Raw genomic sequence first — 26,880 nt, forward strand, 5'->3', positions numbered from 1 at the left:
AATTGAAAAACTTTGTGTTGAAGCATGCATAAGATGCTCTGAATTTATTGTTCTGTATCTGAACATAAAGATGATGCTAGCTTGATAAGAGTAGGGCCACTATTTTGGCATATAGTAAAGGGAAAATCTGGGGAACAATGTTCACTGCCAGCATAGGGTCCCAATGCTGCTGCTGTCTCTGCAATTTTCACATTCTGATAATTTTTTTTACCAAAGAGAATGCACATATGCAAATAATATTAACTTTAAGAATTACCCTTTGCTGCTTTACATATCAGAAACAGTATCTTCTTCTACTACTAATTATAATAACAATAATAATAATGAAAATTCACTAGCTTTTAACATTTCAGGGAATTAACTCATGTTATGAAACCGTGCAGCCTTTCATCTTTCCATTCATTATCTTGAATATTTCTGAAACTAATAAAGTTAAGTAAAAGCTCAATCATTAAGTTAATCCATTTCCAATCTCTGAACCTGGAACCATCATCAGCTGGTAATAATAAAAGAATTTATTAAAGAAAAATCAATAATAAAACTCCACAACAAAAGCAAACTTTTTTTTTTCAGTTTTTCACACATTAATTCCACACACCCACTTCTGAAACCTTTCAACCCTTTCTTTACACTTTTCCTTTGACTGTACAATAAGAAGCATAAATCCTCCAATCCAATTCAATCCAATCACCATTGTCGTCATCCCCATCAAACAAGAACAAGAACGAAACAACAAATATGTATATGAAATTAAAAAGAAAATATGTACCAGTTGGAGAAATTAAGAAAAGAACAATGCAGAAGAAAGACTATAATGGTTTAACCTTAGACATATTTGATGGTTCTTTAACCACAGTAGTATTTGTTGGTGTCTCTCTTTGAGAAGGACTTCTCCAGAAGCCAGTACTATAAAAAGTCTCCCACATCTCTTTCTCTAATTTGACCATAGCATCATCTTCCTCATCAGCAACATTATTATCATCATCATCACCATTCTCTGTCTCCTCCTCATCAAGTCTAATCATCTCTGGATGAATCTGTATCTCTGTCTCATCACACCCGCAGCGACACCGTTTTGTTCTTGCTGGCAACAACCCTTCCTTCATAAGCTGCTTCCTCCGCTTCCTCCTTAAAGCACGGCGGCAGAGACCCGCCGGTACTTTGTATATAGCCAAATAAAGAAGGTTAACCAACCCACACGGACAGCAGCAACATATAGCTGCGCATTCAGCGGTTGTGCCACCGGCGAACTCAGCAAAATGGCCGCTGCGAATGGAGGAGTTGGTGGAGGCGGAGGAGTGGGCGTGTTTCCTAAGCAATGACCGACGCTTCTTTAAAGAAAGTGATGACGAAGATGGCGACGGTGACGGTGGATGAATAAAAATTTGACGAGATATGAAAGACTGTTTCTTTGTGGTTGTCACGGTTGTGCTAGTAGCACCCGAGGTTGATATGGTGGTGCTCGTGTTATCGATTTCGAAAAACATAGTCTCAATAAATGGTGGGTTTGATTTAAATGAAGGTTTTCTTTTGATCTTGATTAATTTTGCTGGATTTATTATATGCATTTGTTCAAGAGAAGAAGAAAAAGAAAAGAGCCCAATTCAAGAAAATCAAGAATCAAAAGTAACACAGCACAGCACCAAAGAATTCTTCTCAAGATTGTTGATACAGCATAACGGTAGCGGTGGTGGGGGTGGAGGAACAGGGCGGCTCAGCCTCTAGAGAGGCCGAGAGCACATAGAGAAGACCAAGAAAGAAAATTAAAATATGGTCTTGAAAGTCACAGAGCGAGTTTAACGGTGACTATAAAAATTGTTCTCCTTTCTTTCTGCTGCTCTGCTCTATTTCTTGAATTTCTTTTTGACGGGTTCTTTGCTTTGATTTAGGTGGGGTATATAATAATAAGAGATTCAAGATTTAAATTAGCAGAACAGAAAGAGAGAGATTTTTGATGCTGTGTTGTGTGGATATAAAGATCAAAGAAACAAAAGGCACACTTTTTTTCTTTTAAATTCAATTCAGATATAAAGGACAATTTAGAGACAGATAAAAGGGAAAGCCAATCAATAGCAGTCAAATAGTATGATGAAATGAAGGAACATAGTTTTTATTATTAATTATTGAAATTGTAGAAAATAGTACCTTTTTTTGGAGTGAAAACTACAGCAGAGCCTGTCTATTTTCTTATAAAAAATTATCAATATTTGTTTTTATTTTTTGTGCTTTGAGCAATTCACTGCTTCTACAGCTCAAATTATAGATGGAATTTGGAATTCGTTTTATCAAATCTTTTCATACACCAAACGTGTGTCCAATTTGGTTAATTTGATTTGTGTAATCAATTAGGTTGGACAAAAGTAATGGTAAAGTAAACAGTAGTAAAACTCCATGCATTTTTAGCCTTGTAACTAAAAATCTTGATTGTTATTTGGAGGATTCAGTTTATTATTATTAATATTATTATTAAAAGTAGGGCATAGTTTTTATTTTACTAAAATGATGGGTTAGTTACATGAATAAATTATAATATATGGTTTCTATAAATAAAAGTTAAATATTTTTCTCTTTAAATAATTTCCTGCACTCTATAAATTATAGCAGAATCAACATCATCACACTTCAGCACGCGTAAATAATAATAATATTGTTTCTAGAATTTCCTTTGAATCATTAATATATACATTTATTTATGAAGAAAAAACAACTGCTGAAATAATGTTATGATAAGGTGTTTGTATTTCTATTAGTTTGTTATAATGTTACGTATATTAAATTCTTTTATTTTTTTATTCAGTCGGAGATTCCAGTTATCCAAACATATCAAGCAATCTAATATTTTCAAAAACACCCTGACTTTTAGATATAATTATGAGATAAGTGTAAAATTTTACGGTTTGATAATTTTTAATATGCAGCTTTTTTAGATTAAAAGATATGTAACTGAAAATTATAATTAAAGAAAATATTTCATTACTAAAAAGTCAAAATATTAATTGGTTAAGATCGAGCTATTTTTATTTTGATTAGTCATTATTATTATTATTTTAATATTTAATTTTATATTTTTATTACTTAACAATATAAAACGTTATTATTTAATAATTTAAATCAATTTCACCGAATCAATAACTTTCTAAATTACTATTTAATCATTAAATAATAAATATAAATAATATTATAATGATGGATGATTGGAGTGAAAGTGATTAAATTCTTATAAATCGATACTTTTCAATGGTAAAATATTTTTTTATTTTTATAAATCAATTTTTTTTTAATGGTAATATATATATATATCGTAATTTATGATATATAGTGATATATCTCTTCTTTCTGTTTTATAAAATCACATACCAAAAATTAATAAATATTAAAATCACAATATGATTTTTTACTTATTCCTATAATTCTTTGTCCACAGCAGCCATTTGTGGGTTTTAATTATGTAAAGACCATAATTCCTTTATTTCATCCGCTTCTCTTCTCTAAAACTTGCTTTTTTTCTTGATAAGAGATTCCTAATTACCATAAACTACACAACAATATACTTAAGGATGCAAACGAACGGAATCATACCGAAACTCTTCAATCTTCAGGTTTGTCTCACGTCCAATTTTATAATTTTTTTTTATTTTCAAGCTGGAGGTCAGTTCATGCTCGACTTTGGTTCGAACTCAAACTCATAATTAATTCAATATTTTATATAAATGAGCTAAATTCGAGCTTGACTCATAAATTAGTTTAATGTTCTATATAAATAAATTAAAATTAAACTTAACTTATATACAAGTTTAGAACAAAATTCATTAAGTAAGCTCGAGCTTAGCAAATATAAAACTGCAAATCTTACAATTTTTAAAAAATTATACATATAGCAAAATATGAGCTTAAATTTTAAAATTTAAATAATTAAACTAAATTTTTAATATAAAAATAAATTCAACTCGCGAGCTTATAAACGAGCTAAGCATTACTAAATTTGAGTTTGACCATTTATTTCGACGAATGAACTTGAACGAGCTTTTATTGAGCCGAGCTTCAAGTAGCTCGTGAGTGGATCCGCTCATTTGCACTCCTAAACATACTCATCTATTATTTTTCATTATTAAAAAAAATAAAATGTCATTAAGTTTTTCAAAAAAATTATCTTGATAAAGAAGAGTTTTAATTTTAAAAATATAAAATAAAAATAAAAATTTATTTTATTTTAATTTAAATTTCTGTATTTGAAAATTTAAAATTTATTTTCTACTTAAATCCTAACTAACATGCCATATATTTTAATAGGCTTTGATGATTGATCTATCTATCGGCAAATTAAAAAGAAAAAAATAGAAATAATTAAAAGTTATTGATATTTGTTAATCATGATATATATATATATATATATATATATAGTTTTCTGTATTATGATATTAATTATAATGTTTTTATTATATAAATAATATCTTTAAATAAAATGCCCTTTTGATTATGTCCTAAAGGGAACCTTAAAATTTTAAATATTACATATATATTTCTTTCTTATCTTTTAGTAATGTCACGTTCAACATTAATTCACTTATTTTATGAGTGGCTTTAAATTCTTTTTAGCTAAATATACATTTAGACATTTAAATTTTAGTCTATCACTTTAACATTTTAAAATATAATTTAATAAATATTATAATATATTTTTATTTATGTATAATTTTATTCTATACTTTTTTATGCGGTACCTATAGATATTAAAGATAGAATTTAGGAATTAAATTGTAAATTAAAAATATCTAAAAAATTATAAAATCTAAAAATATTCATTATATTAGAAATTAAATAATTAAAAATTAGATGTTTAACATGCATTCCGCCTGTCGTATACGTACTCGTTTACTCGACAAATATGACAATCCTCACCCACTAAAATACCAGAACGCGTAACAGGCGCGTCATTTATACGTGAAGCAGCCAGGCTTTAGATTTTTCAAGACAGGCCCGACCAAAGTTGGCCTAATGTATGAGCCACAATAGTTGTTAATTTATAAATTTAAAGGAAGTGAAATCACGCACTATTCGAGCAAGTGTGAGAGTGATATTAAAATAATTTAAGTAGCACGAAGATGTAACGTCACGGGTTTTAGTTGTCTAACAAAATGTATAGATACACATTTGTTTATATTGCATTTCTTCGTATTCTTTGGCCTTGAACAAAATTAATGTTGCATTTAAATATCAATATAGCAATCCGAAAATTTTGGATGCTGCAGTTATTATAATATTTATTTCTTTTTCTTTTAAATGTTTAAATTTGAATGATTTTTTTTTTTAATTTATAAAAAGCTTAATAGACGGTATGGTACATAATAGCTATGACTATCTTTCGACATTCTCACAAATATAAAATTTCATCTAGCGTAAAAATGAGGGTTTGGACTCAAGACTTCCGTCTTTTAGGAGCAATCGCTATTACCACTTGAGGCACCTCAAATATATTTGAATGGATGATTAATAAGAACATTTACACATTTATGAAAAAATGCACAAAAATTTTTACTTTTATAGTGATTTTTCTTTTTATAATTTTTTTTATATTTTATTTAAAAAAATAATTTATATAATTTTTTTAAACCGCATTATAGCATCATTTTGATATCTTTTTAATATGTTTTTGTTATATTTAGATATTTTTAGATTTTATTTTAATTATATTTCATATATTTTAAACTTTATTTGGTATTATTATTATTATATTATATATATTTTTTGAAACACACGTCTCTATATCATCAAAACATACTAATTGCTTGCTGCTAAAGAAAAACATATGATGTCATTCAATAAAATATTAAACATAAAAATATAAAATAAAAACGATAAATAAATCTCGTTTGGCTAATTCCACAATAATATAAATTAATATTATATCATATTGATACTTTATAGGTATATTTTTAGTATTTTTTTAGACGAAATATAAAAAAATAAATTCATAATAATATAAATTAAAATAAAATTTTTTGTATCATTTACATATATTTTTAATTTTTTTCTAACAAAATTATAAAAAATAAAATGATTTAAAATAAAAATTAAATTCACAACAATATAAATTAAAATAATATATTTCAACATCTTATAAGTATATTGTTAGTATTTTTTTAAGATATATTTTTAGTTTTTTTCATAAAATTTTAAAAAAATAAAAAAGATATAAAATTAAAATTGAAATCACAATAATACAAATTCTTTCTAAAATATTCTTAGATATACTTTTAACATATTTTTTTCTAACGAAATTTTGAAATAAAAAAAAATTACATAATTTTTTTTTTAAAAAGAAAAGCAATTTTTGTAAGAAAACCGCTAGAAAATATTTTTGTAACCGCAATTTTTCTTTTCAAAAGGTAGTGTGCACCGTAAATTTTTTTTTATTAATATATGATCATATATCCATTTTGTATGAGTTTTGGATTGTCGCCCAAATAGAAAATAATAGGATATACACAGAGAGATTTTATTTCAAAATTCACGTATACTAACGTATTTTTAATTTTCAAACTAATTGGACTCTTTAACATATTAAACAAATAATAGTTGAAATCAAAACGTTATAACTGTACTTTGTTAGTGTTTTAATAAAATTACATGTACCCTTTCAGAAAAAGAAAAATTACATATACAAAATTTAATTAATAATCTATTGCATATATAAAAGTTTAACAACTGACATTATTGACAATATTAGCATTTAATTCAATTATCTTGAAATAATGATATAATTATTAATTATTAAAAATAAATATATACGTAATTCTTACAAATCATTTTTGTATACGGAGAAGTTAATTTGATGACACATTGGCAAAATTTCCAAAACTTAACAAAATAGCAAGATGCATATTAAACTTACAGTTAATTATATATTTACAATATATAAAATTCTTTACGACTCCATTTATATATACTAATCATTTATTTATTATATAAATTATTATTACTTTAATTATAAAAATATTTTAGATTAAATAGTCAAATCAATTCTTTTTTATTCAAAAAAAGTTTTTATTCATAAAAGTTGACTAATGATAAATTAAGTATATGTATATATATATTGAAATTAAATAAATAATGGTTAATATTGTTTATATTTATGAATTACCAATAAGAATAAAACTAATTTTGATTTTAAAGCTAAAAAGATTATTTAACTAAAAAATATTTTAATATTAATTATATAAATTAATACTAACATTACAACAAATATAAAAATTATAGATTATCACTATATTTTTGTTTAAAAATTATAGACACGTTAAAATTATGTTAGAACTCCACTCTATATATGTATACAAAACCTTTAAAATATTGGTCACAATAATTCAAACTTGTGATTTTCATTTCATGAACATGAATTGAACAACTTAATGCCTAGATTTGGATTGAGAGCGTGAAATAAGATTGTCCTGTCTCTTTATTATATACTTTCTAGAATATTCTTATTTTCTTTTTCTTTTGTTCTTGTAATTTTATGAATTTTTATGTGAGAGATTGTAATTGTTTTTGAGAAATATGGGTGTTATGCTTGTATTTAATTGAATAAAAATATGAACTTTAAAAATAAAAAAATAGCCATTATTTTAAGAAAAATAAATGAATCTCTAGCAATAGTATTTTAAGAAAAGAATCTCTATAATATTTAGGAAAAGAAGGCTACCAACAAGTTAATAAAAATAAAAATTCAAGTTAACTCCAATATTCTTTTTGATATCTTTAACTGAATTATATATTTTTAACCTTAAAATTGGAAAGACTTTCAGTTTATAAATTAATTGAGTGAAGCAATATCAAATCAAAATCACTTCCCAATTGAACATGTTTACCAAAATGAGAGGGACTAGAGTCCACACATATAATCAAATATTCCTTTTTTTTTTTTTTTTTGGTCGATTTGTGATTACAAATGACCTTATTAATTGTGTCCAAAAGGCTACAACATTACCTCTTCATATGGATTGGAACGTTGTAGAACATTATAGAATCATCTAAACATTTGCCCCACACGTTTCTAACAGATTTCCCTATCCAATTATTTGATTGATCAAAGAGAATCGCATTCAATCTTCAATTAATAATTATAAAAATAATAATTTAAAATAGAAATATTACTCATGCTCCCATTAACCAAACCATTTAATCTTGGTCTAACATACATTGCATTAGCATCCGACCAACGTCTGTTTAAATCTATCCTTTTCAGTCTTTATTAAAGTTCTATTTTTTAGCCCATCCTCGGTCGTACTTAAATTTGATAAACAAATAATCGAACTCGTCAAAATACATTTATAAAGTCGATACGTGGTTTAATCCTACCAAGTGAAGCATTCTTCCAATAGGATTGATGATTATGAATAGATTTCATTTTTTGATATTTGATATTTATTTTTATCTTTTATATTAAAATGTAGTTATTCATTAATGGAATATCCATATTCCTTTCTCAAAAAAAAGAGAATTAGTCTCGTTACATATCCATTTGTAATTTCTTTTTAAAAGGTCAGGCTTAAATTATATTTTATAAGATGATAGCTAGTTACATTACTAAATATTATTATATGGTTGTCAGAACTGACTATTTAAGTTTTTTTTTTCTTTTTCCGTTTTTAATAATATGCTCCTGTCTATGAATTATATTATAAAGTTAATTTATTATAACACCGAAAAATAGCATGGCCCTTTTCATGTAAGGAGAAAAAAAAATTACATACATATTGTATTCAAATTCATTATGTATTATATAATTTAAAAGGCATAATACTATTTTAAATATACTTTTTCACAATATTTCAAATATGTGCTACTTAAAATTTTAGGTTAGATGTTCATGAACATGAACATGAGCACCTTGATTTGGATTGAGAGTTGAAGGAGGGCCAATGTCTAGCAGAAGATTGTCCTCCTCTCAGTATTCTGATTTTTAATTTTATGGTCTATTTAGGAGTCCTCATCATACATTTCTGGCTATTTTTGGTGCCACCTTTTACCAGCTTGTCAACTTCAAATTTCTTCTTCTTTAAATATCATATTCACGTTTCTCTGTCTATCTTTTATTTTTCTTTTTTTTCCTTTTTGTCTTTTTCCTTTGGGAAAATGTCGAGTTGCTACTTAACTGGTCTATTCTTAGGTTTTCTTTCCCTTTTTTCTTTTGATTTTCTAAAATATCAAACAAATACTTTCATGAATAAAAGCTGATTAAATAAATATAATATACCAATGAATCTGATAAAAAAATAATATTCGAATAAATAAGTAGGCAATATGATTTATAGATTTTTTTAAAGATATATATATATAATATACATTTATCAATTTTTGAGTTCTAAAATTTTTTGCTATGTTTAATTTTTGAAACATAAATTTTTTTGACACATTAGATTTAAATTTATTTATAATTTTGTATTCCTTTTATTAATTTATTGATTTATAAGTTATATTTATAATTAAATATTGATCCTAGTTCTAAAAAATAATATATTAATTATATTTAAATATTATATCAGCTAATAATAATTTTTTAATCAGATAATAATATTAATTTTATTTAAAAAAAATAAAATATTCATTATATTTTAATATTATATTAACTAATAAATTAATTTTATAATTAAATAATAATTCTATTTCTAAAAAATAACATCTAAAATTATATTTTTAATATTATATCTAATAATAAATTATATATAATTAGATAATAAATTTTTAATTCTAGAAAATAGTAATATCAATTATATTGATATATAAAAATGTTAAAATTAATTAATAAATAATTTTTATAATAATTTTTAAATATTGATATTAATAATATTTTATATTTTTAAAATATTAAACATATATAAAAATAACTAGTTTATTATTATTTTTTAAATTTATATTAATTATATGTAAATACTATATCAGCTAATAAATTTTTTTGATAAGATAATAATACTAATTTTATTTTTAAAAAAATATATTTAATTATATTTTAATATTATATTAACTAATAAATTAATTTTATAATTAGTTAATAATTTTAATTCGTAAAAAATAATATTTTATATATTATATTTTTAGTTATATAATAGATTTATAATTTGAAAAAATAGTAATATCTATTATATTAATATATTAATTTATATAGTACGAAGATTAACTTATAAATAACTTTTATATTATTATATTAATAAAAAATTAAAATTTTTATAAAGTAAATATATTTAGAAATAAATAATTATTATTATTGTTAAATTTTAAATTTTATTAAATTATATTTATTAATTTACTTTTATAATTAACTGGAAGGCTGGTTTGAGCTTTGAGTAATAAATAGGGGTTCCATAACAAAGCTATTTCCCAACCATAACGTAAAGACCATAAAATGTAATTGGATCAACATTGAGGTACGGCACCTTTGCATTTGCTTTCACATAAATACTTCTTTTAATGGATTATATAATAATATTTTATACATAATTAATTTTATTTATAGATTAAACTCTATTTAATTATTTTCAATAGATGTCTTCAATAACTAAGAAATTCAAGGACTTGGCTGAATTGTCTAATATATTTTAGATGTTGTAAGATTTTCTGAATTTCTTTCCAAAATATAAAGTTTCTTTCTATCCCAATACAAGAAAAAGAACTGTCATGAGTAAACATATGTGTCTTAAAAATTAAAATCAATTACATCGTGATTTCATGGATTTAGTTTTTATCATTATCTATATATAAAAAATTGAAAGAAAGGAGCACGTATTTAATTAAAACGTCTTTATATATTAATAATTACATACAAGACTAACCTAATTCAATTAAGATGAGAAAATTAGAACAATAGGGAATTATAACAGGTCAGCATCCAAATTATGAGTGGACAAAGATATCCGACTGAAAAAAAGAATTTCGAACAACATATTCATCCTAAGTCCAAACAAAATAGAGAAGAAAAATAAAAGGTGTTAACCTATGAGTTGAAGTACATTACATTCACCTTTACAAATATATGGTGACATCTTGTTCTCCAGATACTTTAGGACCTAAATTGGGCCATAATTTATTTCACTAATAGAAAAGTGTTTGGTATTGAAGAGGGCTAACAACCCAATACAGTATCCTTTCATATAAATTAGGCCTAGCAGCTGAAAGAAAAAGATTAAAGCCCAATAAATAAACTCCATTAAGTGATTAAGAAACCGGCAAGAAGTGCTATCACCATCCTGTAAGGGCATCGGTTCGAGTGAGTTATAGGGGATAGTTTTCTGAGGCATTTATGCTTCTAATAAGAACACTCAGGTCATGCATTGGTTGGATTTCTTTCGCTTGACTCCGAGGTTAGTGCCATGGTAACAAATGTGGATTTCATCTCAAAGTTGATATTACAGTCACGGGCTTAGATTTTATCCAAAATTAAATTATGGATTTTCGAACATTTGCAACGAAAGAAAACTCGTATAGTCACGCTCAACGAGAATTGCATTTCAGCAGGATACTTCCACCGGTGCTAGACCAAGCACCTCCGCTCCAATCGAGGACCATAAACATAAAAGGATACTATGCACTTTCGGCTTATTAGCTACCACCATATTCAGGCTCTGGGGGGATAATGCTCAAATGGAGTGATGTCAGAGTTGCTTTTGTAGGAGTTCTGTTTTCTAAACTTCCATTTTATTGTATACAATTCTTTAAGGATGTAAGATGTATTCAAAGATGGCTACATTTGGTGAGTTTTGGCTGATATGAGTGAATGGTACCATTCACAGGTTCTTGTCACTGATTGGTCTTTCTATATATTTGATAAAATAATAGTATAATAACTGATATAATTGACAACATCAGAAATTTCAAATTCTTTTTCTATATTTATAAATTACAATTAAAAGTATTATTAATATATTAACTAGTCAAAGTTGGACTTTAAGCATCCAGAACCCATATCACATGCTAAGAGAACGCATTCTAAAAATCATCCAGAATATAATAAATCTAGGAAGTTTATATAAAAGAAGCTATCACCTTCATTGGTTGCTTGTAGAATTCATTAAACATCCAACAGAAAAATGGGGGCACAACAGAAAAATAAATAGGGAATAAACAGAAAGAAAAAAAAGGAAAACAGAAAGTGCACTAAACTTCATCGAAAATTTTCATATATTTATTATATACAATGACCAACATTTGGTCAATTAAGGCATTGAATTATCAAGCCAAAACCCACTAGATTCCATAAATTTCTACTTCAGGTTTTTCTGAAACAGAATGAGAATCCATGGAATTCATATTCACAGCCTTGGACACTCCATTCAGTTCAAAAGAAGAAAAACTTAATCTGCCAAACATGAACATAAAAGAAAAATAAATCAAATTTACAAATGGAATACCATTCCATTATTCCCAACACACAAAACCACAAAAAGGGATGAACAAAATTATCAAGCTGATGAAAAGTCGTTACACCCTTTAAGGGTTCTGTACTCGAGTATCCCTTTATACAAAACTTGCCTATTTAAAGGCATGGCTTCCATCAATTTTGCACCATGACCATAATTCCTCTGGTTTATTTTCACATCTTCCATAATCTTCAACACATTGTCACCTTCCGATATCCTCACCAAGTTCTTGTTCCGATATTCTTTGTTGTTTCCTGACGGCTCTATCACATTTTCTGCAAATCGAACCCTTTTCTTTTCTTGGCATGATGACGATGATAATGATAATCTCCTTCCTATACAAAACCAAAGGACCAATCGAGAAAATTTAACACAAATTTTGCATACATATTTCAGAAACCAACACGAACTTCGTATGGTTGCAGATAGGGATATAAGTTCAACGCTTAGACTTTTTTATTGAAAAATAAATAAAAGAAATAAGGGAGACAAAGAAAGAAGAAACGAAACGTACCCATTAATTCACATTCAATCTTCTTCATAAAATCAGAAACGAGGCGTTTATGAACTTGACGAGCAATGAGAACCACGCTGCCTGAAACTGCAAAGGCAGCCATGAAACCAAGCCCCATAGTACTATTAGTATTAGGAATTGACATTTTTCTTTCTTTCTTTCTCTTTGTAAGTTTTTTTTTTTTTTCTCTCTTAGACTAGGAAGTGACAAAGTGACAAAAAGAAAACATTTCATGAAATTTTATAGGAGAAAGAGTCATGAGAAAAGGCCAGAGGTGAGAAGAGAAGAGAGGAAGATACGAGGAACATTTCAGTTTTGGGAATAAATAATTGTAATAATAAAGAAAAAGGGAAGAGCAAGTTGGTGGGTTTTGTAATGTGAAAAAGAAAGAAAGAGTTTGGTAATCGACGGTCTACACAAGAAAAATACCTTTTAATAGTAACATGCATCTCATATGGGAATTGACTATAAATTCTAATGGATGATCTTCAACTCTTACTATTATTATTATTATTTTGGTTTATCTATGTTATTTATAGTCTTCTTTTTCCAATTATAATAAAACAAAATTAGTCAATTAGCTATATCCCTTTTTTTAATCCCACAGATAACTGATTTAACATTAGTAAATAAACAAATAACACAGAAGTAAGGCTCTGGAGCCAAACTTTGAAAGAGAGGGCTTGTTTACGCCACCCAATTAGTCTCTCTAAAACCAAAATTGAAAACCACAATTCACGAGCACAAGATACAGAGATAGTATCTCAGAGTCCACAATCAATTGATTCCTTTTGTTGAACAGCTGAAATAATGGATTCTTCTGCAACTAGTTCAAACTCAACTTCGAGGTACCCAAAGAGGAACAAATTTCAGTATCGTATCATAAAACCATTGCTTCCCAAGTACTTGGAGCATATAAGCTGCTAACTTAGGCATGGTCCATGGCTTCGGCACCCGTCCGGGCCGCCCAAGTCTAGCTGAAATATCTTAACAAATACTTTTAATTTTTTATATATATATTTAGAGTTAATTTATAGCGTCATAGATAAAACTTTTAACGCAACTGTATATTCAATATTCGAACTCGGGCTTAGTTAAATTAGAAAATACCTTTATCATCTCATTTATCAATATTCAAATTCGGGCTTAGTTAAACTAAAAAATACCCTTATCATCTCATCTATATGCTCTTGAATAGCAGTTCAACAAATTTGATTAGCCTGAAATAATATAAGTAAAAAAATTATATATTTTTAAAGATCAGACGAGAAGGTCAAAATTCTAGACCTATATATGGGTTGATTAAAATTCTAAAACCACATAGCGTGGGCTAGACAAGCTCGGACTAAGACTAAAAATTTCAATTAAGAAATATTTTTAAATCAACAAAAAATTATCATTTTTACTATATCAATTTTTCTTCAAAAATTATTGTTTCTCACTTTTATTTTCTAATTTACAGTATGATTATTTTTCGTTATTTATTTATTTTTTAATTTTTTATCTAAAAATAACTAAAGCAAAACCAAGAAAAAACAAAAACCGTAATTTAAAATAATTAAAAAAGTTATATTCTTAATAATTTAATACAGTAAAAATAAAAAAGGAATACCATAAATTTAACCAAAAATAAAATATAGATACTTTTCCTCAAAATTCAAGCCTGGACAAACCGGAGCTAAACCCGGTCCACCCAAATTTTGAATTAAGTCATTATTATGAGCAATAGTTGCATCAAATTTGGTTCCATGAAGTTTGTGTGGTAGAATGCACCAAGGAGTAACAACCCGAGTGTAATTGGTGAAATCCAATATCCAAACCTCATAAAAGTTGAATTGTTCTTTGCTTAATCAAATCAAATCAAATACCATTCCATTATTAAATAAAACGTCATTCCTGATTTTGCCATAGTAGAAGACTGTAACATCTCTTAAAAGATAAGCTAATTGCTAAAGAAGATCATAGACCAACTTGTTGGAATTATGAAACATAATGCGTTGATAAAATGAAAATTTAAATTATGGGAAACTGTTTCTGATCTAAAGTTTTCTAAGATAAAAGTGTCTGTAGAGAACAATACAATTCATCTCCACTGCTGCTATCCTGAAAATTATCGAAGTTAACCCTGAAAAACAGTATCGTTCTTTCTGCAAGTCTCCAGCTTCATTAGAACTCCTTTTACCTAGAAAACGCAAAAGCCACCCCTGTAAACACCAGAGTAGGTATGATGCCGCACTAGTATTTTTAGGATTGTCGTTTCGCAGCAGTTACAATACTTACATGACACACTGGATAATTTGTTTTGTTGCACTAATTAGAGATGGGTTCGAGCAAATTGAGACCTTTATGATTTGCTGGGATGTGATTTGTCTGAGCTGAGACATGCTTAATTTCTTTCTGTCACATCCCCTACTATCTCGACTTCCAAATTTGTTAAGAATAAATTTTAAAATTACGTAGCCCCATTAAAAAGCAAAAATAATAAATAAACCACCAAGAAGCTACTGTGTGTGTGGCTGATACGGGTGGCTGGTAAACATGTGAGTTCTGATCATCTTTAGTTTTGAAGTGTTGCCACCTTTTTTTACCTTTTTGTTTTTTATGCAAGAAATTTGCCACATTTAATTCTGGAGCTATTTGCACTCTGTTTTATTCTTTCTTGAGCCAACAACTTTTGTTTATTGAATTCCTATCATAAAATGATGGTTATATATGAGATAATAGAATTTCATAGTGCTGTTACAACAATAGATATTTAATTTACTGATCAAGCTATTAAGCAAACTGAATTAAGATCAGTTTGGGAATGCTTTAAATTCAACAACGGACAATGTGCTAAATAATTTTGATTTATTTACAAAATCTTGTTAACTCATTGACAGCATATATATGATAAAGAGAAAACTTTCTTTTAAAAAAAATAAAGAAGAAGAAGAACATAACACACAGAAATTAAGAAATTGTCATTTAACAAGTATAACATCAAATACAGTAATGAAGCAAACCCACATCACTACATAACAACACAACAAAACCAAGAAACACATATGCTGCAGATCTGAGTATGTGATTAACCAAAAAGATAATCACAATAACAACACAAACACTGATAAAGGGGACCAGCAAAAACTTGATCCCCAACCCAGAGTGCTATAATAAGTTCATACATGAATTGAAATTAAAAATAAAAAATAAACAATAAAAAATAAAAAATGGAAAAAGAAGACTAACCCATTTTGATGGAAAATGAGTGAGAGTTTAGAATTAAGAAGTGAAGTAGAAAATAGGGTGAAGGAAGAGATGGAGAAGCTTGACGCAAGCACAGGAGAAAGAAAGGAAAACCACACCGTAAACAATTCTGAGACCCATTTCTTGAAACGTATACGTCGTCGTTTACACCTCTCTCTTTCTCTTTCTTTACTGTTTGAGAGGGGTATTACAATATAAAGAGAGGGACGAGGGATCGGAACTGTTAGAGGTGGAATTTAAAAAAGGTTTGAAGGAAAAAGAGGGTAGAGATGAGTAAAGTGAATCAGCAGGGGTAAGTCACAGGTGTCTAGAGAGGGAGTGGGAAATGGTGGAAGTTGCCACGTGGGAATGGCACGTAGGAAGTCTTATTTGAAAGCACCTGGACTGGAGGTTTGGATTCTTTATTTGGTTATTATGACTTATGAATTAAGCAATCAAAGCAAACTGTCGTGGGCTCTTTTTCTCACAGCCATCATCATCATCACTGTGTCTGTAACTGTATTGATACCTCTCCCTTTGAAGTTTACTGAGATTCAAAAGAAAGGAAAAGAAAACAAGAAGAAACAACTGGTGGCCATAAAATTTGCAGTCGTCAGCTTGGAATACAGCCAGCCTGCTAGTCAAAAATTAACTCAAACTTTACTTTAGCCCTTCCATTGGAAAACCAAAAACAAACGAACATTAGGTCTGGAAACAAAGAAAGAATCCAAAGATACAAACTTTTGGATCTGTGGGTCTAAGGGAAAGTTTTTAAATTTCTCCAACAACCAAAATACTTGATTGCCCAGCCTTTTTCTTTTCTTTTCTTTTCTTTTCTCACAGTTTCTTTTTTCTTTTTATCCTTACATTTATTATTAAATATCATTACTCATTTAAATATATTTATCATTAAAATTTTATTTTAGTATAAGATTAATTTTAATATCTTATAAAAATAAATAATTAATTAATACTCTTTTACTTGCTTTAATATTTTTATTTTTAATATAATATCTAATTATTACATAATTTAATTTAAAATTATTAAATAAAATAACTAGTTGATAATTATTATTTTTAATAATTTAAATTATATTAAAATATACTATACAAAGTTGTATTCTTCAACTTTTTTTGAGAAAACTTAAAATAATATTGTTGATTATTCGTCAGCTTCAATATTTGATGCTTAACATATATTCTTACTCTTTGAACATGTTTTATCAATTAATTTTATTAAAACGATGCGTATTTTTATATTTATATTATTTTTTAATAAGAATAATTAAATTAGAATCAGATTTCTTATGATATTCTTCGATTAAAGTATAATGTTTTCACAGAAGACTACATTCTTATATTCTGCCTTGAGAGGACTCACATTGAGGGTCCATAGCTCAGTGGTAGAGCATTTGACTGCAGATCAAGAGGTCACCGGTTCGATCGCGGTTGGGCCCTTCCGTTAATCATTTCTAATTTTTTAAGTTCTAATGTTCAACTGCTCAAAGGACGCCCGCACCAAGAGCCCCACCCTCTCTCTCTCCTTTTCTTTTTTTTTTTTTTTTTCTTCCTTTTTAAATTGTTAATTTCTTCTGTGAAAATGATTCAAAATAAAGAGACATTTATGAAAAAAGATAAATAGTTCATTAATTTAGCATCAGTTTCATTAATTACTCGGGTTGGGGCGCAACCTAACTAAGAAAGCCACTCCATTTAGGGCGAGACAGAATGGGCGGGCACGAGCGGTCTGGTGTCCGAGCCAATTGGTCAGACGACGACTACTTCACTTATTAGATTAGTATTAGCCGCCTATCCCGGAATGAAATGGGATGAAATAGAAAGAACGCAAAGCGTTAGCGCTATATACAGAATTTAATTTTAATAATTATATATTAAATTTAAATGAAAATTGAAAATAAATTCAAAATGTCTTACTCGACAAAAGGTTCATTTATATACAATAATCGCATCATAGCAGGTATAGTTTAGTGGTAAAAGTGTGATTCGTTCTATTAACTCTATTCTAATAGTTAAGGGATCATTGGCTCCATATTCGGGTGAAAAATTTTATTTCTTAAAAAGATTTAATCCTTTATCTCTCAATGAAAAATTCGAGGAAGAATATACATTCTCATGATTTGAATCCAATCTTTTGAATTTCTAATTGAAAAAAATTGGATTATGAAATTACGAAACATAATTTTTATTAATTAGATCAATCCATTCAATTGAATGAGTATGAGTAAAAGATCTATGGAAAAAGACAGAAAAGTATATTTCTAATCGTAACTAAATCTTCAATTTTTTCTTTGTTTTGTATAGTCGAGATTGAAGCAAAATAAGTTTTAAACGATGACTCTTGTTTTAGCTCGGTGGAAACAAACTGGGAGGGAGAGCTTCCAGGAAAGGTTCCTGCCCGTCTAGGGGACTGGATCATTTCTTGGGCTTCAAAGCCATACCACTAATTCCGAAAAAGATAATTGGCCTAAGCATTCCAAATAGAATTCCTATTGATTGAGTCGCCTACCCCCGGGTCACTAACCTCTCTTTCTCCATGAAGTGAGGCCAATATATCAAATCCATCATTAAGCTCAGTACGACTAGCATAAGTCAGACTATGGGGTTGGTCGGTAGGGCATGGTTGGTTCCGAGCTTGGGCTACTTTTTGAACTAAGCCGAAGCCGAATATGAGGGGTAGGAATCGAATCCGCATAAGTCAGACTATGGGGTTGGTCGGTAGGGCATGGTTGGTTCCGAGCTTGGGCTACTTTTTGAACTAAGCCGAAGCCAAATATGAGGGGTAGGAATCAAATCCGCAGGACAGGTCTTGTCTAATGACTTGGTTTACTTATTTTACTAGCAGCTCATGCTTCCCTGAAAAAGTGTATAGGCATGAACATACTGAAAGAACAGCTGCCCACAATGCCCTGTCCTAGTTCCATAATGGTATTGTGTGTAGACACTAATCTGCCTGGCATGATTTGGAGATTATGCAGTACCATAGATTACCAAAACAGAAATCCTTAAACAGTGTCACAATTCTCCAAGATATGCATGACTGGTGATCTTTGGTAAATTTCTATTTCATTTAACCATTTAAAAAGTGTCATCTTCACAAAGTTGATTTCATACATCAATTGTAAAGTTACAGAACTGGAATATCATCATTCAATAACTTTTTATTTTAACAGAGGAACTTGTGAGCATCTGCTGTCCCAGTCCCAGTCCCAGCCAGTCCTGCAACCGAAGTCTAGAAGAGCCAGGTTGATTGATCTTTAGCTCCTGATCCTTCCAACCATGTCTGATGCACGTGCATATAAGTTGCTTCGGCATTCTAAAACCAAGAAGATCGTTCACCTCAGACAAGAACTACATCAGCATTAACTAAATGATTAATTTCAAATTTTACCTTTATAGTCATTATGGCAGTGTTCACACAACCTTGCTGCTCCTCACCTGCAAGAATTAATAAATGAACCACATGATGGAGAATAGAGAACGGGCTTAATAAGGAAAAAGCTTACGATTTAACAGGTAAGCGTCAAATATTTGTTAGCAGAAATGAAGGATGTATATATGGAAGAACCCAGATAGTTAACAAATAAAAGAATTGCACGAACTTTGGCCTTTATGCCCTAATATCTTACTAATACGAAGTATACTTCTAGTCACTTGGTTATGCTCTAACAACCATAAATGATGATGTTTCTTAAATTTTACTCATATCAAGAGAATATATTTGCTAATTTAAAAGATGCCAGATAATCATTACAACAAATTCATGATCCTATCTTCCAATTATCACATTCTTACAAGTAGTTAGATACAGATGGCTTTAACTTTCAATGATTCTGTTTGTAAGAAGTCTGGAAGCAGTAGTCAAGTTCACCTAGAGTGTTGCAGCATCTATGCTATACAAACTTGTGTACCATTATTTTGCCTGAATATATTGAGAAGTCTTGAATTAGTACAAGTTTAGCAGGTTTCATTGGTGTGGCATTTCCAGCAACCACAGTCGTCAACCAAGGTGAAGGATCCACATGATCATACAGAGGAGAATCTAGAAGCATGCTGAACCAACGAAACAACTTATACCTATTGACCTAGAATTTCTAAATCATAATTGTTTCTATTGACAATGGAACTACATAGAGTTTCATCCTAGCATATCTGAATATTCACCAAACTGCTTGATTGGACCCAAATAAAGATAATTAGTGTGTCAGCCTACAAGGCTTACAGCTGGGACATATGGAGACATTCTAAAGATAATATATAGCCCTTGGCGTAAAGAATTACTCCTGCACTCTGCTATAGGGGTGTTAGAGATCAAGTATTAAATGCTGTCTGACTGCCGAACTAGATGCATGAGTGCCCAGAAAACAAAAATTTGAGAATTCGGTATGACAACCATAAAATTAGCCCCTAATGTGTTCAACAATAACCTGAAAAATAGACTATGTGAGAACCAAGGAATGGGAGCACCATGCTGTCAACTAGCATTATAGATAAAACACGAGATACAAATGGGCAGCAAGCAACAGAGAGGACATATCATCATCATTATCAATTTAAAGTCTCACCGGATAACTCCCACAGATTGAACTTCGCTAACCAAGTATCTGAACCAATCTTTGTAGATAATATCTTATCAACCCAAATCCGAAATGGTTTTCCCTGTTTGTCACCATAGTGACTCCTGATCCTATTTATAGCATCATGAAGTGATAGTTCAACACCAGAGGGATGGACAAGGACACCGGATGAATCCTGCCACCAAATAGGATATTGACCAGATTAGTATAAAACAGACAGGTTTGCTCAAGTACCCTGCAGGCAACATGGGACATGAACATGCATAACTCATACCTATTATTCCCCATATTTTAAAACATCCAAGAAAGGAAACAGCAAATAATCACCATAAGCATGATTACAGAACTATAAAAAGCAATGACCATTACAAATGCTCTAATACAAAATCTATCTTCACGAGGAGTATCTCAAATTTATAGCTTTTTCAAGAAATATCCCACCAATTTGACAATTTATGAAAACAATAACTATCCTTGCAAGATTATGACCCCCAACACTAGTAGTAGGGACATGGACACAGAGATTGCACCTTCTGTGTCAGAGTAAATGGGATAACCAAAGAATGGGACCTGACTATGTTAATTTATGTGAATGATAAAGACAATATCTGAGATTACAAAGCCCTTCAATAGATAACAAGCAATGAATCAAATTGCACTCCTCCATTCGTCTAAACCTGCCATATTAGTTCATCATGGAAAACCTAACTCTCCATAGTTTTAAATAAGTTCACTTTGAGCCTTGGCTCAGTAGTTAATTGGGTGAACTGGGATTGGTAGGATATCAAGTTCAAATATACACAGGGACTTGGCTCAGTAGTTGATTGGGTGCATTGGAATTGGCAAGATATCCGGTTCAGATATATATAGGGCCTTGGCTCAGTAGTTGATTGGGTGGGTTAGGATTGGCAAAATATCAGGTTCAGATATACATACTAAACAAAGAAACTAAACTCCAACTTCTGCACGCCATATATATCGCAACCTAAGAAGAAAAAGAGGACAATAGGCATACACAATCAGCTTTCATGCCTGCCATGTACATCTCACAATTTTCAACTTCTCCCCGCCTCCACTTCTCAAGGAACAAGAAAAAATTTACTACTGCCTTGCCAGGAGTAACAATTTCCAGCTCATGGTTTGAAAAGTCTATTGTATCCCTTGGAGAAGCATTTGGGCCAAGATTAAAATGACCAATAGCTTGTATAATCCCAGCTGCACACCTCTCAGTTGCATGAATTATTTTAGGATTACTTTTAGCATTTTCTGCATACCACTGTAATAATTCTTCTTGTGCATTGCTGACCTGCGAAAAAACACATCCAAATAATGTTAAAGAGAGAAAAACTTGCAAAGTTAACCTCAAGTCCCAACACAGAAATATGGCTGAACAATAACAATGATAAAAGAACTTGACAGTTCCTACCATAACACCATGGACATCTGGAATGCTGAATAGTTCAGCATCATTTCCAGAGTCACCACACACAAGAGTATTGATAGGTAGTTTTCCCTCAGTCTTAAACTTCTGATGCAAATATGCAAGAGCCTGTCCTTTGCCAGCACCTTGTGGAAGTATATCCAAATCCATTCCTCCGCTATAAATTATTTTAACATCCAACTGCAAATAAGAAGGAGAAAAAAGATCTAAGAGCTAAATGAACAGGTATAATAGTAGTTAACTCAAGTATTGAACTGTTCATGGTTCAAAACTGAAATGTTACCCCTCGTTTTGCGAATCTCTCCGAAAGCACCTTGGTTACTATCTGAGCCTTAGTTTTATCAACATAAAAGCTGACCTTGTGTGGCCGTTGCTCTGTTTCCGACTGCATTACCCATCACTTTAAATTACTCAGTGATAGAAAATACCAACACCCGGCCAAAAACGAGCGACAAAAATCCCTTTTCAAGATAATTTCGCGAAGGAAAGTTTTGGAGAATAATCAATCAAACTACCAATTATTAAAGTAAAAGCCTTCAATAAGAGAACCAATGCCATAATTTTTTAGTTATACCTGAAGAGTAAGTTCAGGAAACTTGCTTGTTTCCTCAGTGACTATGTTCCTATCCCATTTCTGATTAAGAACTTCATCCCAACCATCATCTGGAACCATCTTATTACCATATGTGATTTCAGTTCCCACAGACATTATAGTTATATCTGGTGTTAACATGGGCTTCTCTTTCCTCAGCTGCTTGTAAAGTGTAGGGGACCTTCCAGTGGAAAAGACCAGCAGAGAATCATGACGGTAATGTGCTTCCCATAATGCATTGAACCTAAGAAGGGACATATTCTCCGGATCATGATGATCAACCTGCAACGAGAGAAACTTTTTCCATAAAACCACTAGAATATAAAAATGAAAATTAAGAGAAGCCAAGTTAGAAAAGCTACCATTGTATGATCAAGATCAGAAACTATCATGAGGCGAGCAGGAGCTTTGAGCCGATCCATTACTACCCTATTGCAATCCTTAACCCCTGCAATAAAGCCAGTGCCAACAATATCAATAAACTTCCATAACAATCCGAAATAGTAATACTATAAATTTTACTAAGATAGGTCACTAACATCAAACCGAACAAAACCTAAATTGTAAAGAAAAATCACACAATCTAAGAGAATGCAACAGCAAAATTGAATGTGCCAACGGAAATGGAAAAAGAAAAAAAGAAAAAACAGAGACCCCAAACAATACGTAATCGGAAGGTGAGAGCCTGTAACTGCTTTATGGCCTTTCAATAAGATAATATCACAAGGGAATTAGATCCAAATTCCTTGGCGCTTTTTCTTTTTTGTTAAATAATAATATAAAAAAAATGATAGGGAATGCTTAAGAATTTCTCAAAGAGAAAGAGGAGAGAGACAAAAGAGTTCATAAAAACTGAATTTGGAAACTTGTATGTAAAGGACAGGGACACATGGAGAAGTGGGGGCCACAAGTTTGGATTCGACGGTGATGTTGGTGGTGACGGTGAACATTGATGATCTTGATGAAAGATCGGACGACCAGTAAAAAAGAAATGAAGATAAAAAATAAAGAATATAAATTACAAAAAGAGCATATTCTCGACTTTTTTTTAAGTTGATATAATTTTATTTCCTTATGTCTATATTCATTGATTTAAAAATTTAATACAGCCGATAACTGCTTTTAATTTTTTTAGACGTTATTAATTTTTTATTATTATTAATAACAACTTATCTAAATTAATTTTTATATATCTTAAAATAAATAATTATTATTTTCAAATTATTTTTAATAGTTAAATAAATATAATATTAAAAATTACAGTATTCAAAATTAAAAAAATTTATTAGTAGAATTTAAATTAAATTTTTATTTTTAAAATAAATTTTATAAATATTTTTAATAATAAATATAATTAAACTAAAAATTAACTATAAAAATAATATAAATTATTTTATTAATTTGATTAAATATAGTATAATAAAATAAAATATATTTAACAATAAATTATACATTCAATGGTTATTTAACATATTAATAGCAATCGCTAATAAAATTTTACTAAACGGTTTAGTTTATTAGCCATTAGCTACTAGCTATCAGCCATCAGCCACCAACTCCATTGATAAACCAAACATGCCATTGTATAATAATTATTATTATTTTAATTAAAAATAATAACTATAATGATTAAAAATACAAATAATTTAGAAATATCTAAAAGTATTTTTCAAGATGTTAATATTTCAATTAAAATTAATGAAAGAAAACAAAATTATTTTAAAAATAACTAGTAATTATTTTCTTAATTATATGCAAAACTGACAGTACAAATAAAATTAATATTTTATGTAATTAGGATTAGAAAACATGCATTTTTCTTGTTTGAGTTATATATTTTTATACAATAAATATATTATTATTATTAAAAATATAATTAAAATACTTTTTAGAATTGGAAATAACTATTTGACATTTTAAAATTTATTTTTAATATTTATTCTATACTTAAATAGTCATTTCACGTTTTTAGTATTTTATTTATATATATTTATTTATGAATTTAAAGTTTATATGCTTTGAATAGAGTAAAAGTTAGTTTAATATTTTACATAATTAAATTTATGTGGAATTGATTATATCTAAATTAAATTTTAATAAATAAATATAACTTTTAAATAAATTTTACATTAGTAAGTCAATATATTTAATAATATCAAAAATTCCTTTTAATTTTATTATTTTATTTTATTTTCTTTTGGTGACTTTTTTCTTAAATCAAATAAATTTTTTTTTTTTTTATAAATTCTAACCAGAAATAACATTAATCTTAACATTTCAATTTTCAATTTTTAACAATAGTATTACAAAAATTAAATGACAATACGTACTATTTTTAATTTAGAAAAGAGAGCGTATAGTATTTTTAAGAAAAGATATATATATATATATATATATATATATATCAAAAGAAATTCAGTTGAAATTTTATCAAAAAAAATAAAATAATGAATCATGTAATCATGGCAAATTACATCTCAGACCAATCTGTATGTAGCATCATGATTCAGGATCACAAAATAAAGAAAAGAACATGCTTCACTTGAGCTTTGAGAATAGAACCAAATTTAGCATAAAAGGAGGAAAGAGACCACCTTTTTCAAAATTGTATTTATTTTTGGTGACATTTTTATTTGTTTGTAATATTTATAATTTTAATTATATTTATTTTATTTTATTTTTATATTAAAAAATAATCATAATTATATTAATTTCTCTAACAAAATTTAAATATATAATTCTTTTAATTAAAATTATTTGAAAAATTTACATCAATGGTTTAGTTTTTATATTTGTTTGATTTTTCTAATTATAATTTTAATATAATGAATATTAAAAGAAAAATAAAGAATTAATTTTTTATTTTATATAAGATTCTTTAATATAATATTTTATTTAAATTCTCAATATTCTGTAGGTGATTTTTAATTATTCTTTAAAGACAATTTCATATTTTTATAAAATATCATATTTATCTTTTATATAACATTAAATTTTTGTTGTCATACATGTTTACATATAATAAGTTATAGATTCATTAAATATGAATTATAAGTACATTGGTAGTAGAATGTTATATGTATAATAAATCTATAATCTATAATTTATGAATTTGTTATTTTTAACATATGAACCTATAGTTTTATGGTTGATATTTATAGATTTTACTTATGAATTTGTGTTCATAATCTATAGTTGTGTTTTGTATTTATAATTATTAATGTAAGATTATTAAAAATAATAATAATAAAATATTAATATATTATTACAAAATAAGTTCAATATTGTAGCAAAAGATATACAATAGCTAAAAACATAAATAAAACAGAAAGTAATAATAATTATTAATTATAATGTACTAAAAAATAAGAAAAGAAAATTAAAGTCTATATATACATGTGTGTGTGAAAGTAGATAAAAAGGACAAAATGAGAAGTCATTTTTGTATGTCTTTTTCTCTTGAGTTCATCATATAACAATTAAATCACAGCCCAACCAGAAATAAAATATTATAAAATAAAAGGAAAATTTATATATATATATAGGAAAGCGGTGGCAAAATTCTTCTTTACAGTCAATCATTTTTATAATTTTTTTTATATATATTTTTTGGAACTAAACTATAATTTTTTTGATATTTTATTGGTATTCTTTTAGTTTATTTTTGTTATTATTAAATAGTTTTTTTTAATTAAATTTTTATGTACTTTAAATTATATCTAATATATTTTTGACATATTATGATATATTTTCTAAAACATATATATTTATATCATCAAAATATACTAGTTGTTATAAAAATACATAAAATCATTCAATTTATGAATACTAAACATAAAAAATATATAAAATAAATACAATAAATCTACATCATTTAGCTGATGTTACAGTAACACAGTTTAAAATAATATCATTTTAGTATTTTTTAGATATTTTTTAGATAAAATTTTAAAAATAAAATTCATAATAATATATGTTAAAATAAATAAACTTCACATATCCTTTAAATATACTTTTAATATTTTTTTAATAAGATTCTAAAAAAATAAAAGCTCGCTTCTCAATAATTTAATATTTTTTTGATATTTTGTAGTTATACCGTT

General features: G+C 28.0%; 3 protein-coding genes and 1 non-coding gene across 6 annotated transcripts; 1 reads left to right on the top strand and 3 right to left on the bottom strand.

Moving 5' to 3' along the window:
• Positions 1 to 494: 494 nt before the first annotated feature.
• Positions 495 to 2,013, bottom strand: LOC8259791. Its single transcript, XM_002524050.4, has one exon. It carries the CDS (start codon positions 1,566 to 1,568, stop codon positions 810 to 812), a length of 759 nt encoding a protein of 252 aa, XP_002524096.1. The 5' UTR covers positions 1,569 to 2,013; the 3' UTR covers positions 495 to 809.
• A 10,127-nt stretch (positions 2,014 to 12,140) lies between these two features.
• LOC8259792 lies at positions 12,141 to 17,062 on the bottom strand. Of its 2 annotated transcripts, XM_002524051.4 has the most exons (3): positions 16,153 to 17,022; positions 12,922 to 13,008; positions 12,141 to 12,742 (listed from the first exon to the last, which is right to left on the bottom strand). In XM_002524051.4, exons 1-3 carry the CDS (start codon positions 16,154 to 16,156, stop codon positions 12,450 to 12,452), a joined length of 384 nt encoding a protein of 127 aa, XP_002524097.2. In that variant the 5' UTR covers positions 16,157 to 17,022; the 3' UTR covers positions 12,141 to 12,449. The 2 variants fall into 2 exon arrangements, 1 of the variants encoding a protein (XP_002524097.2); XR_007214447.1 differs by lacking the exons at positions 12,141 to 12,742; positions 12,922 to 13,008 and adding an exon at positions 14,848 to 15,103 and having other exon boundaries at positions 16,153 to 17,062.
• A 473-nt stretch (positions 17,063 to 17,535) lies between these two features.
• Positions 17,536 to 17,607, top strand: TRNAC-GCA. The gene has a single exon. It is a non-coding gene; the product is annotated as a tRNA-Cys (tRNA).
• A 1,597-nt stretch (positions 17,608 to 19,204) lies between these two features.
• LOC8259817 (sucrose-phosphatase 1) lies at positions 19,205 to 23,610 on the bottom strand. 2 transcript variants are annotated; one of them, NM_001323692.1, is given in 9 exon segments: positions 19,205 to 19,483; positions 19,559 to 19,605; positions 20,733 to 20,919; positions 21,760 to 22,050; positions 22,171 to 22,365; positions 22,469 to 22,570; positions 22,760 to 23,059; positions 23,140 to 23,225; positions 23,317 to 23,393. In NM_001323692.1, coding segments are annotated over 8 exon segments (1,266 nt in total). In that variant the 5' UTR covers positions 23,200 to 23,225; positions 23,317 to 23,393; the 3' UTR covers positions 19,205 to 19,399.
• Positions 23,611 to 26,880: the final 3,270 nt, after the last annotated feature.

The sequence above is a fragment of the Ricinus communis genome, chromosome 10, assembly GCF_019578655.1.
Source record: "Ricinus communis isolate WT05 ecotype wild-type chromosome 10, ASM1957865v1, whole genome shotgun sequence".
Lineage (NCBI taxonomy): Eukaryota > Viridiplantae > Streptophyta > Magnoliopsida > Malpighiales > Euphorbiaceae > Ricinus > Ricinus communis.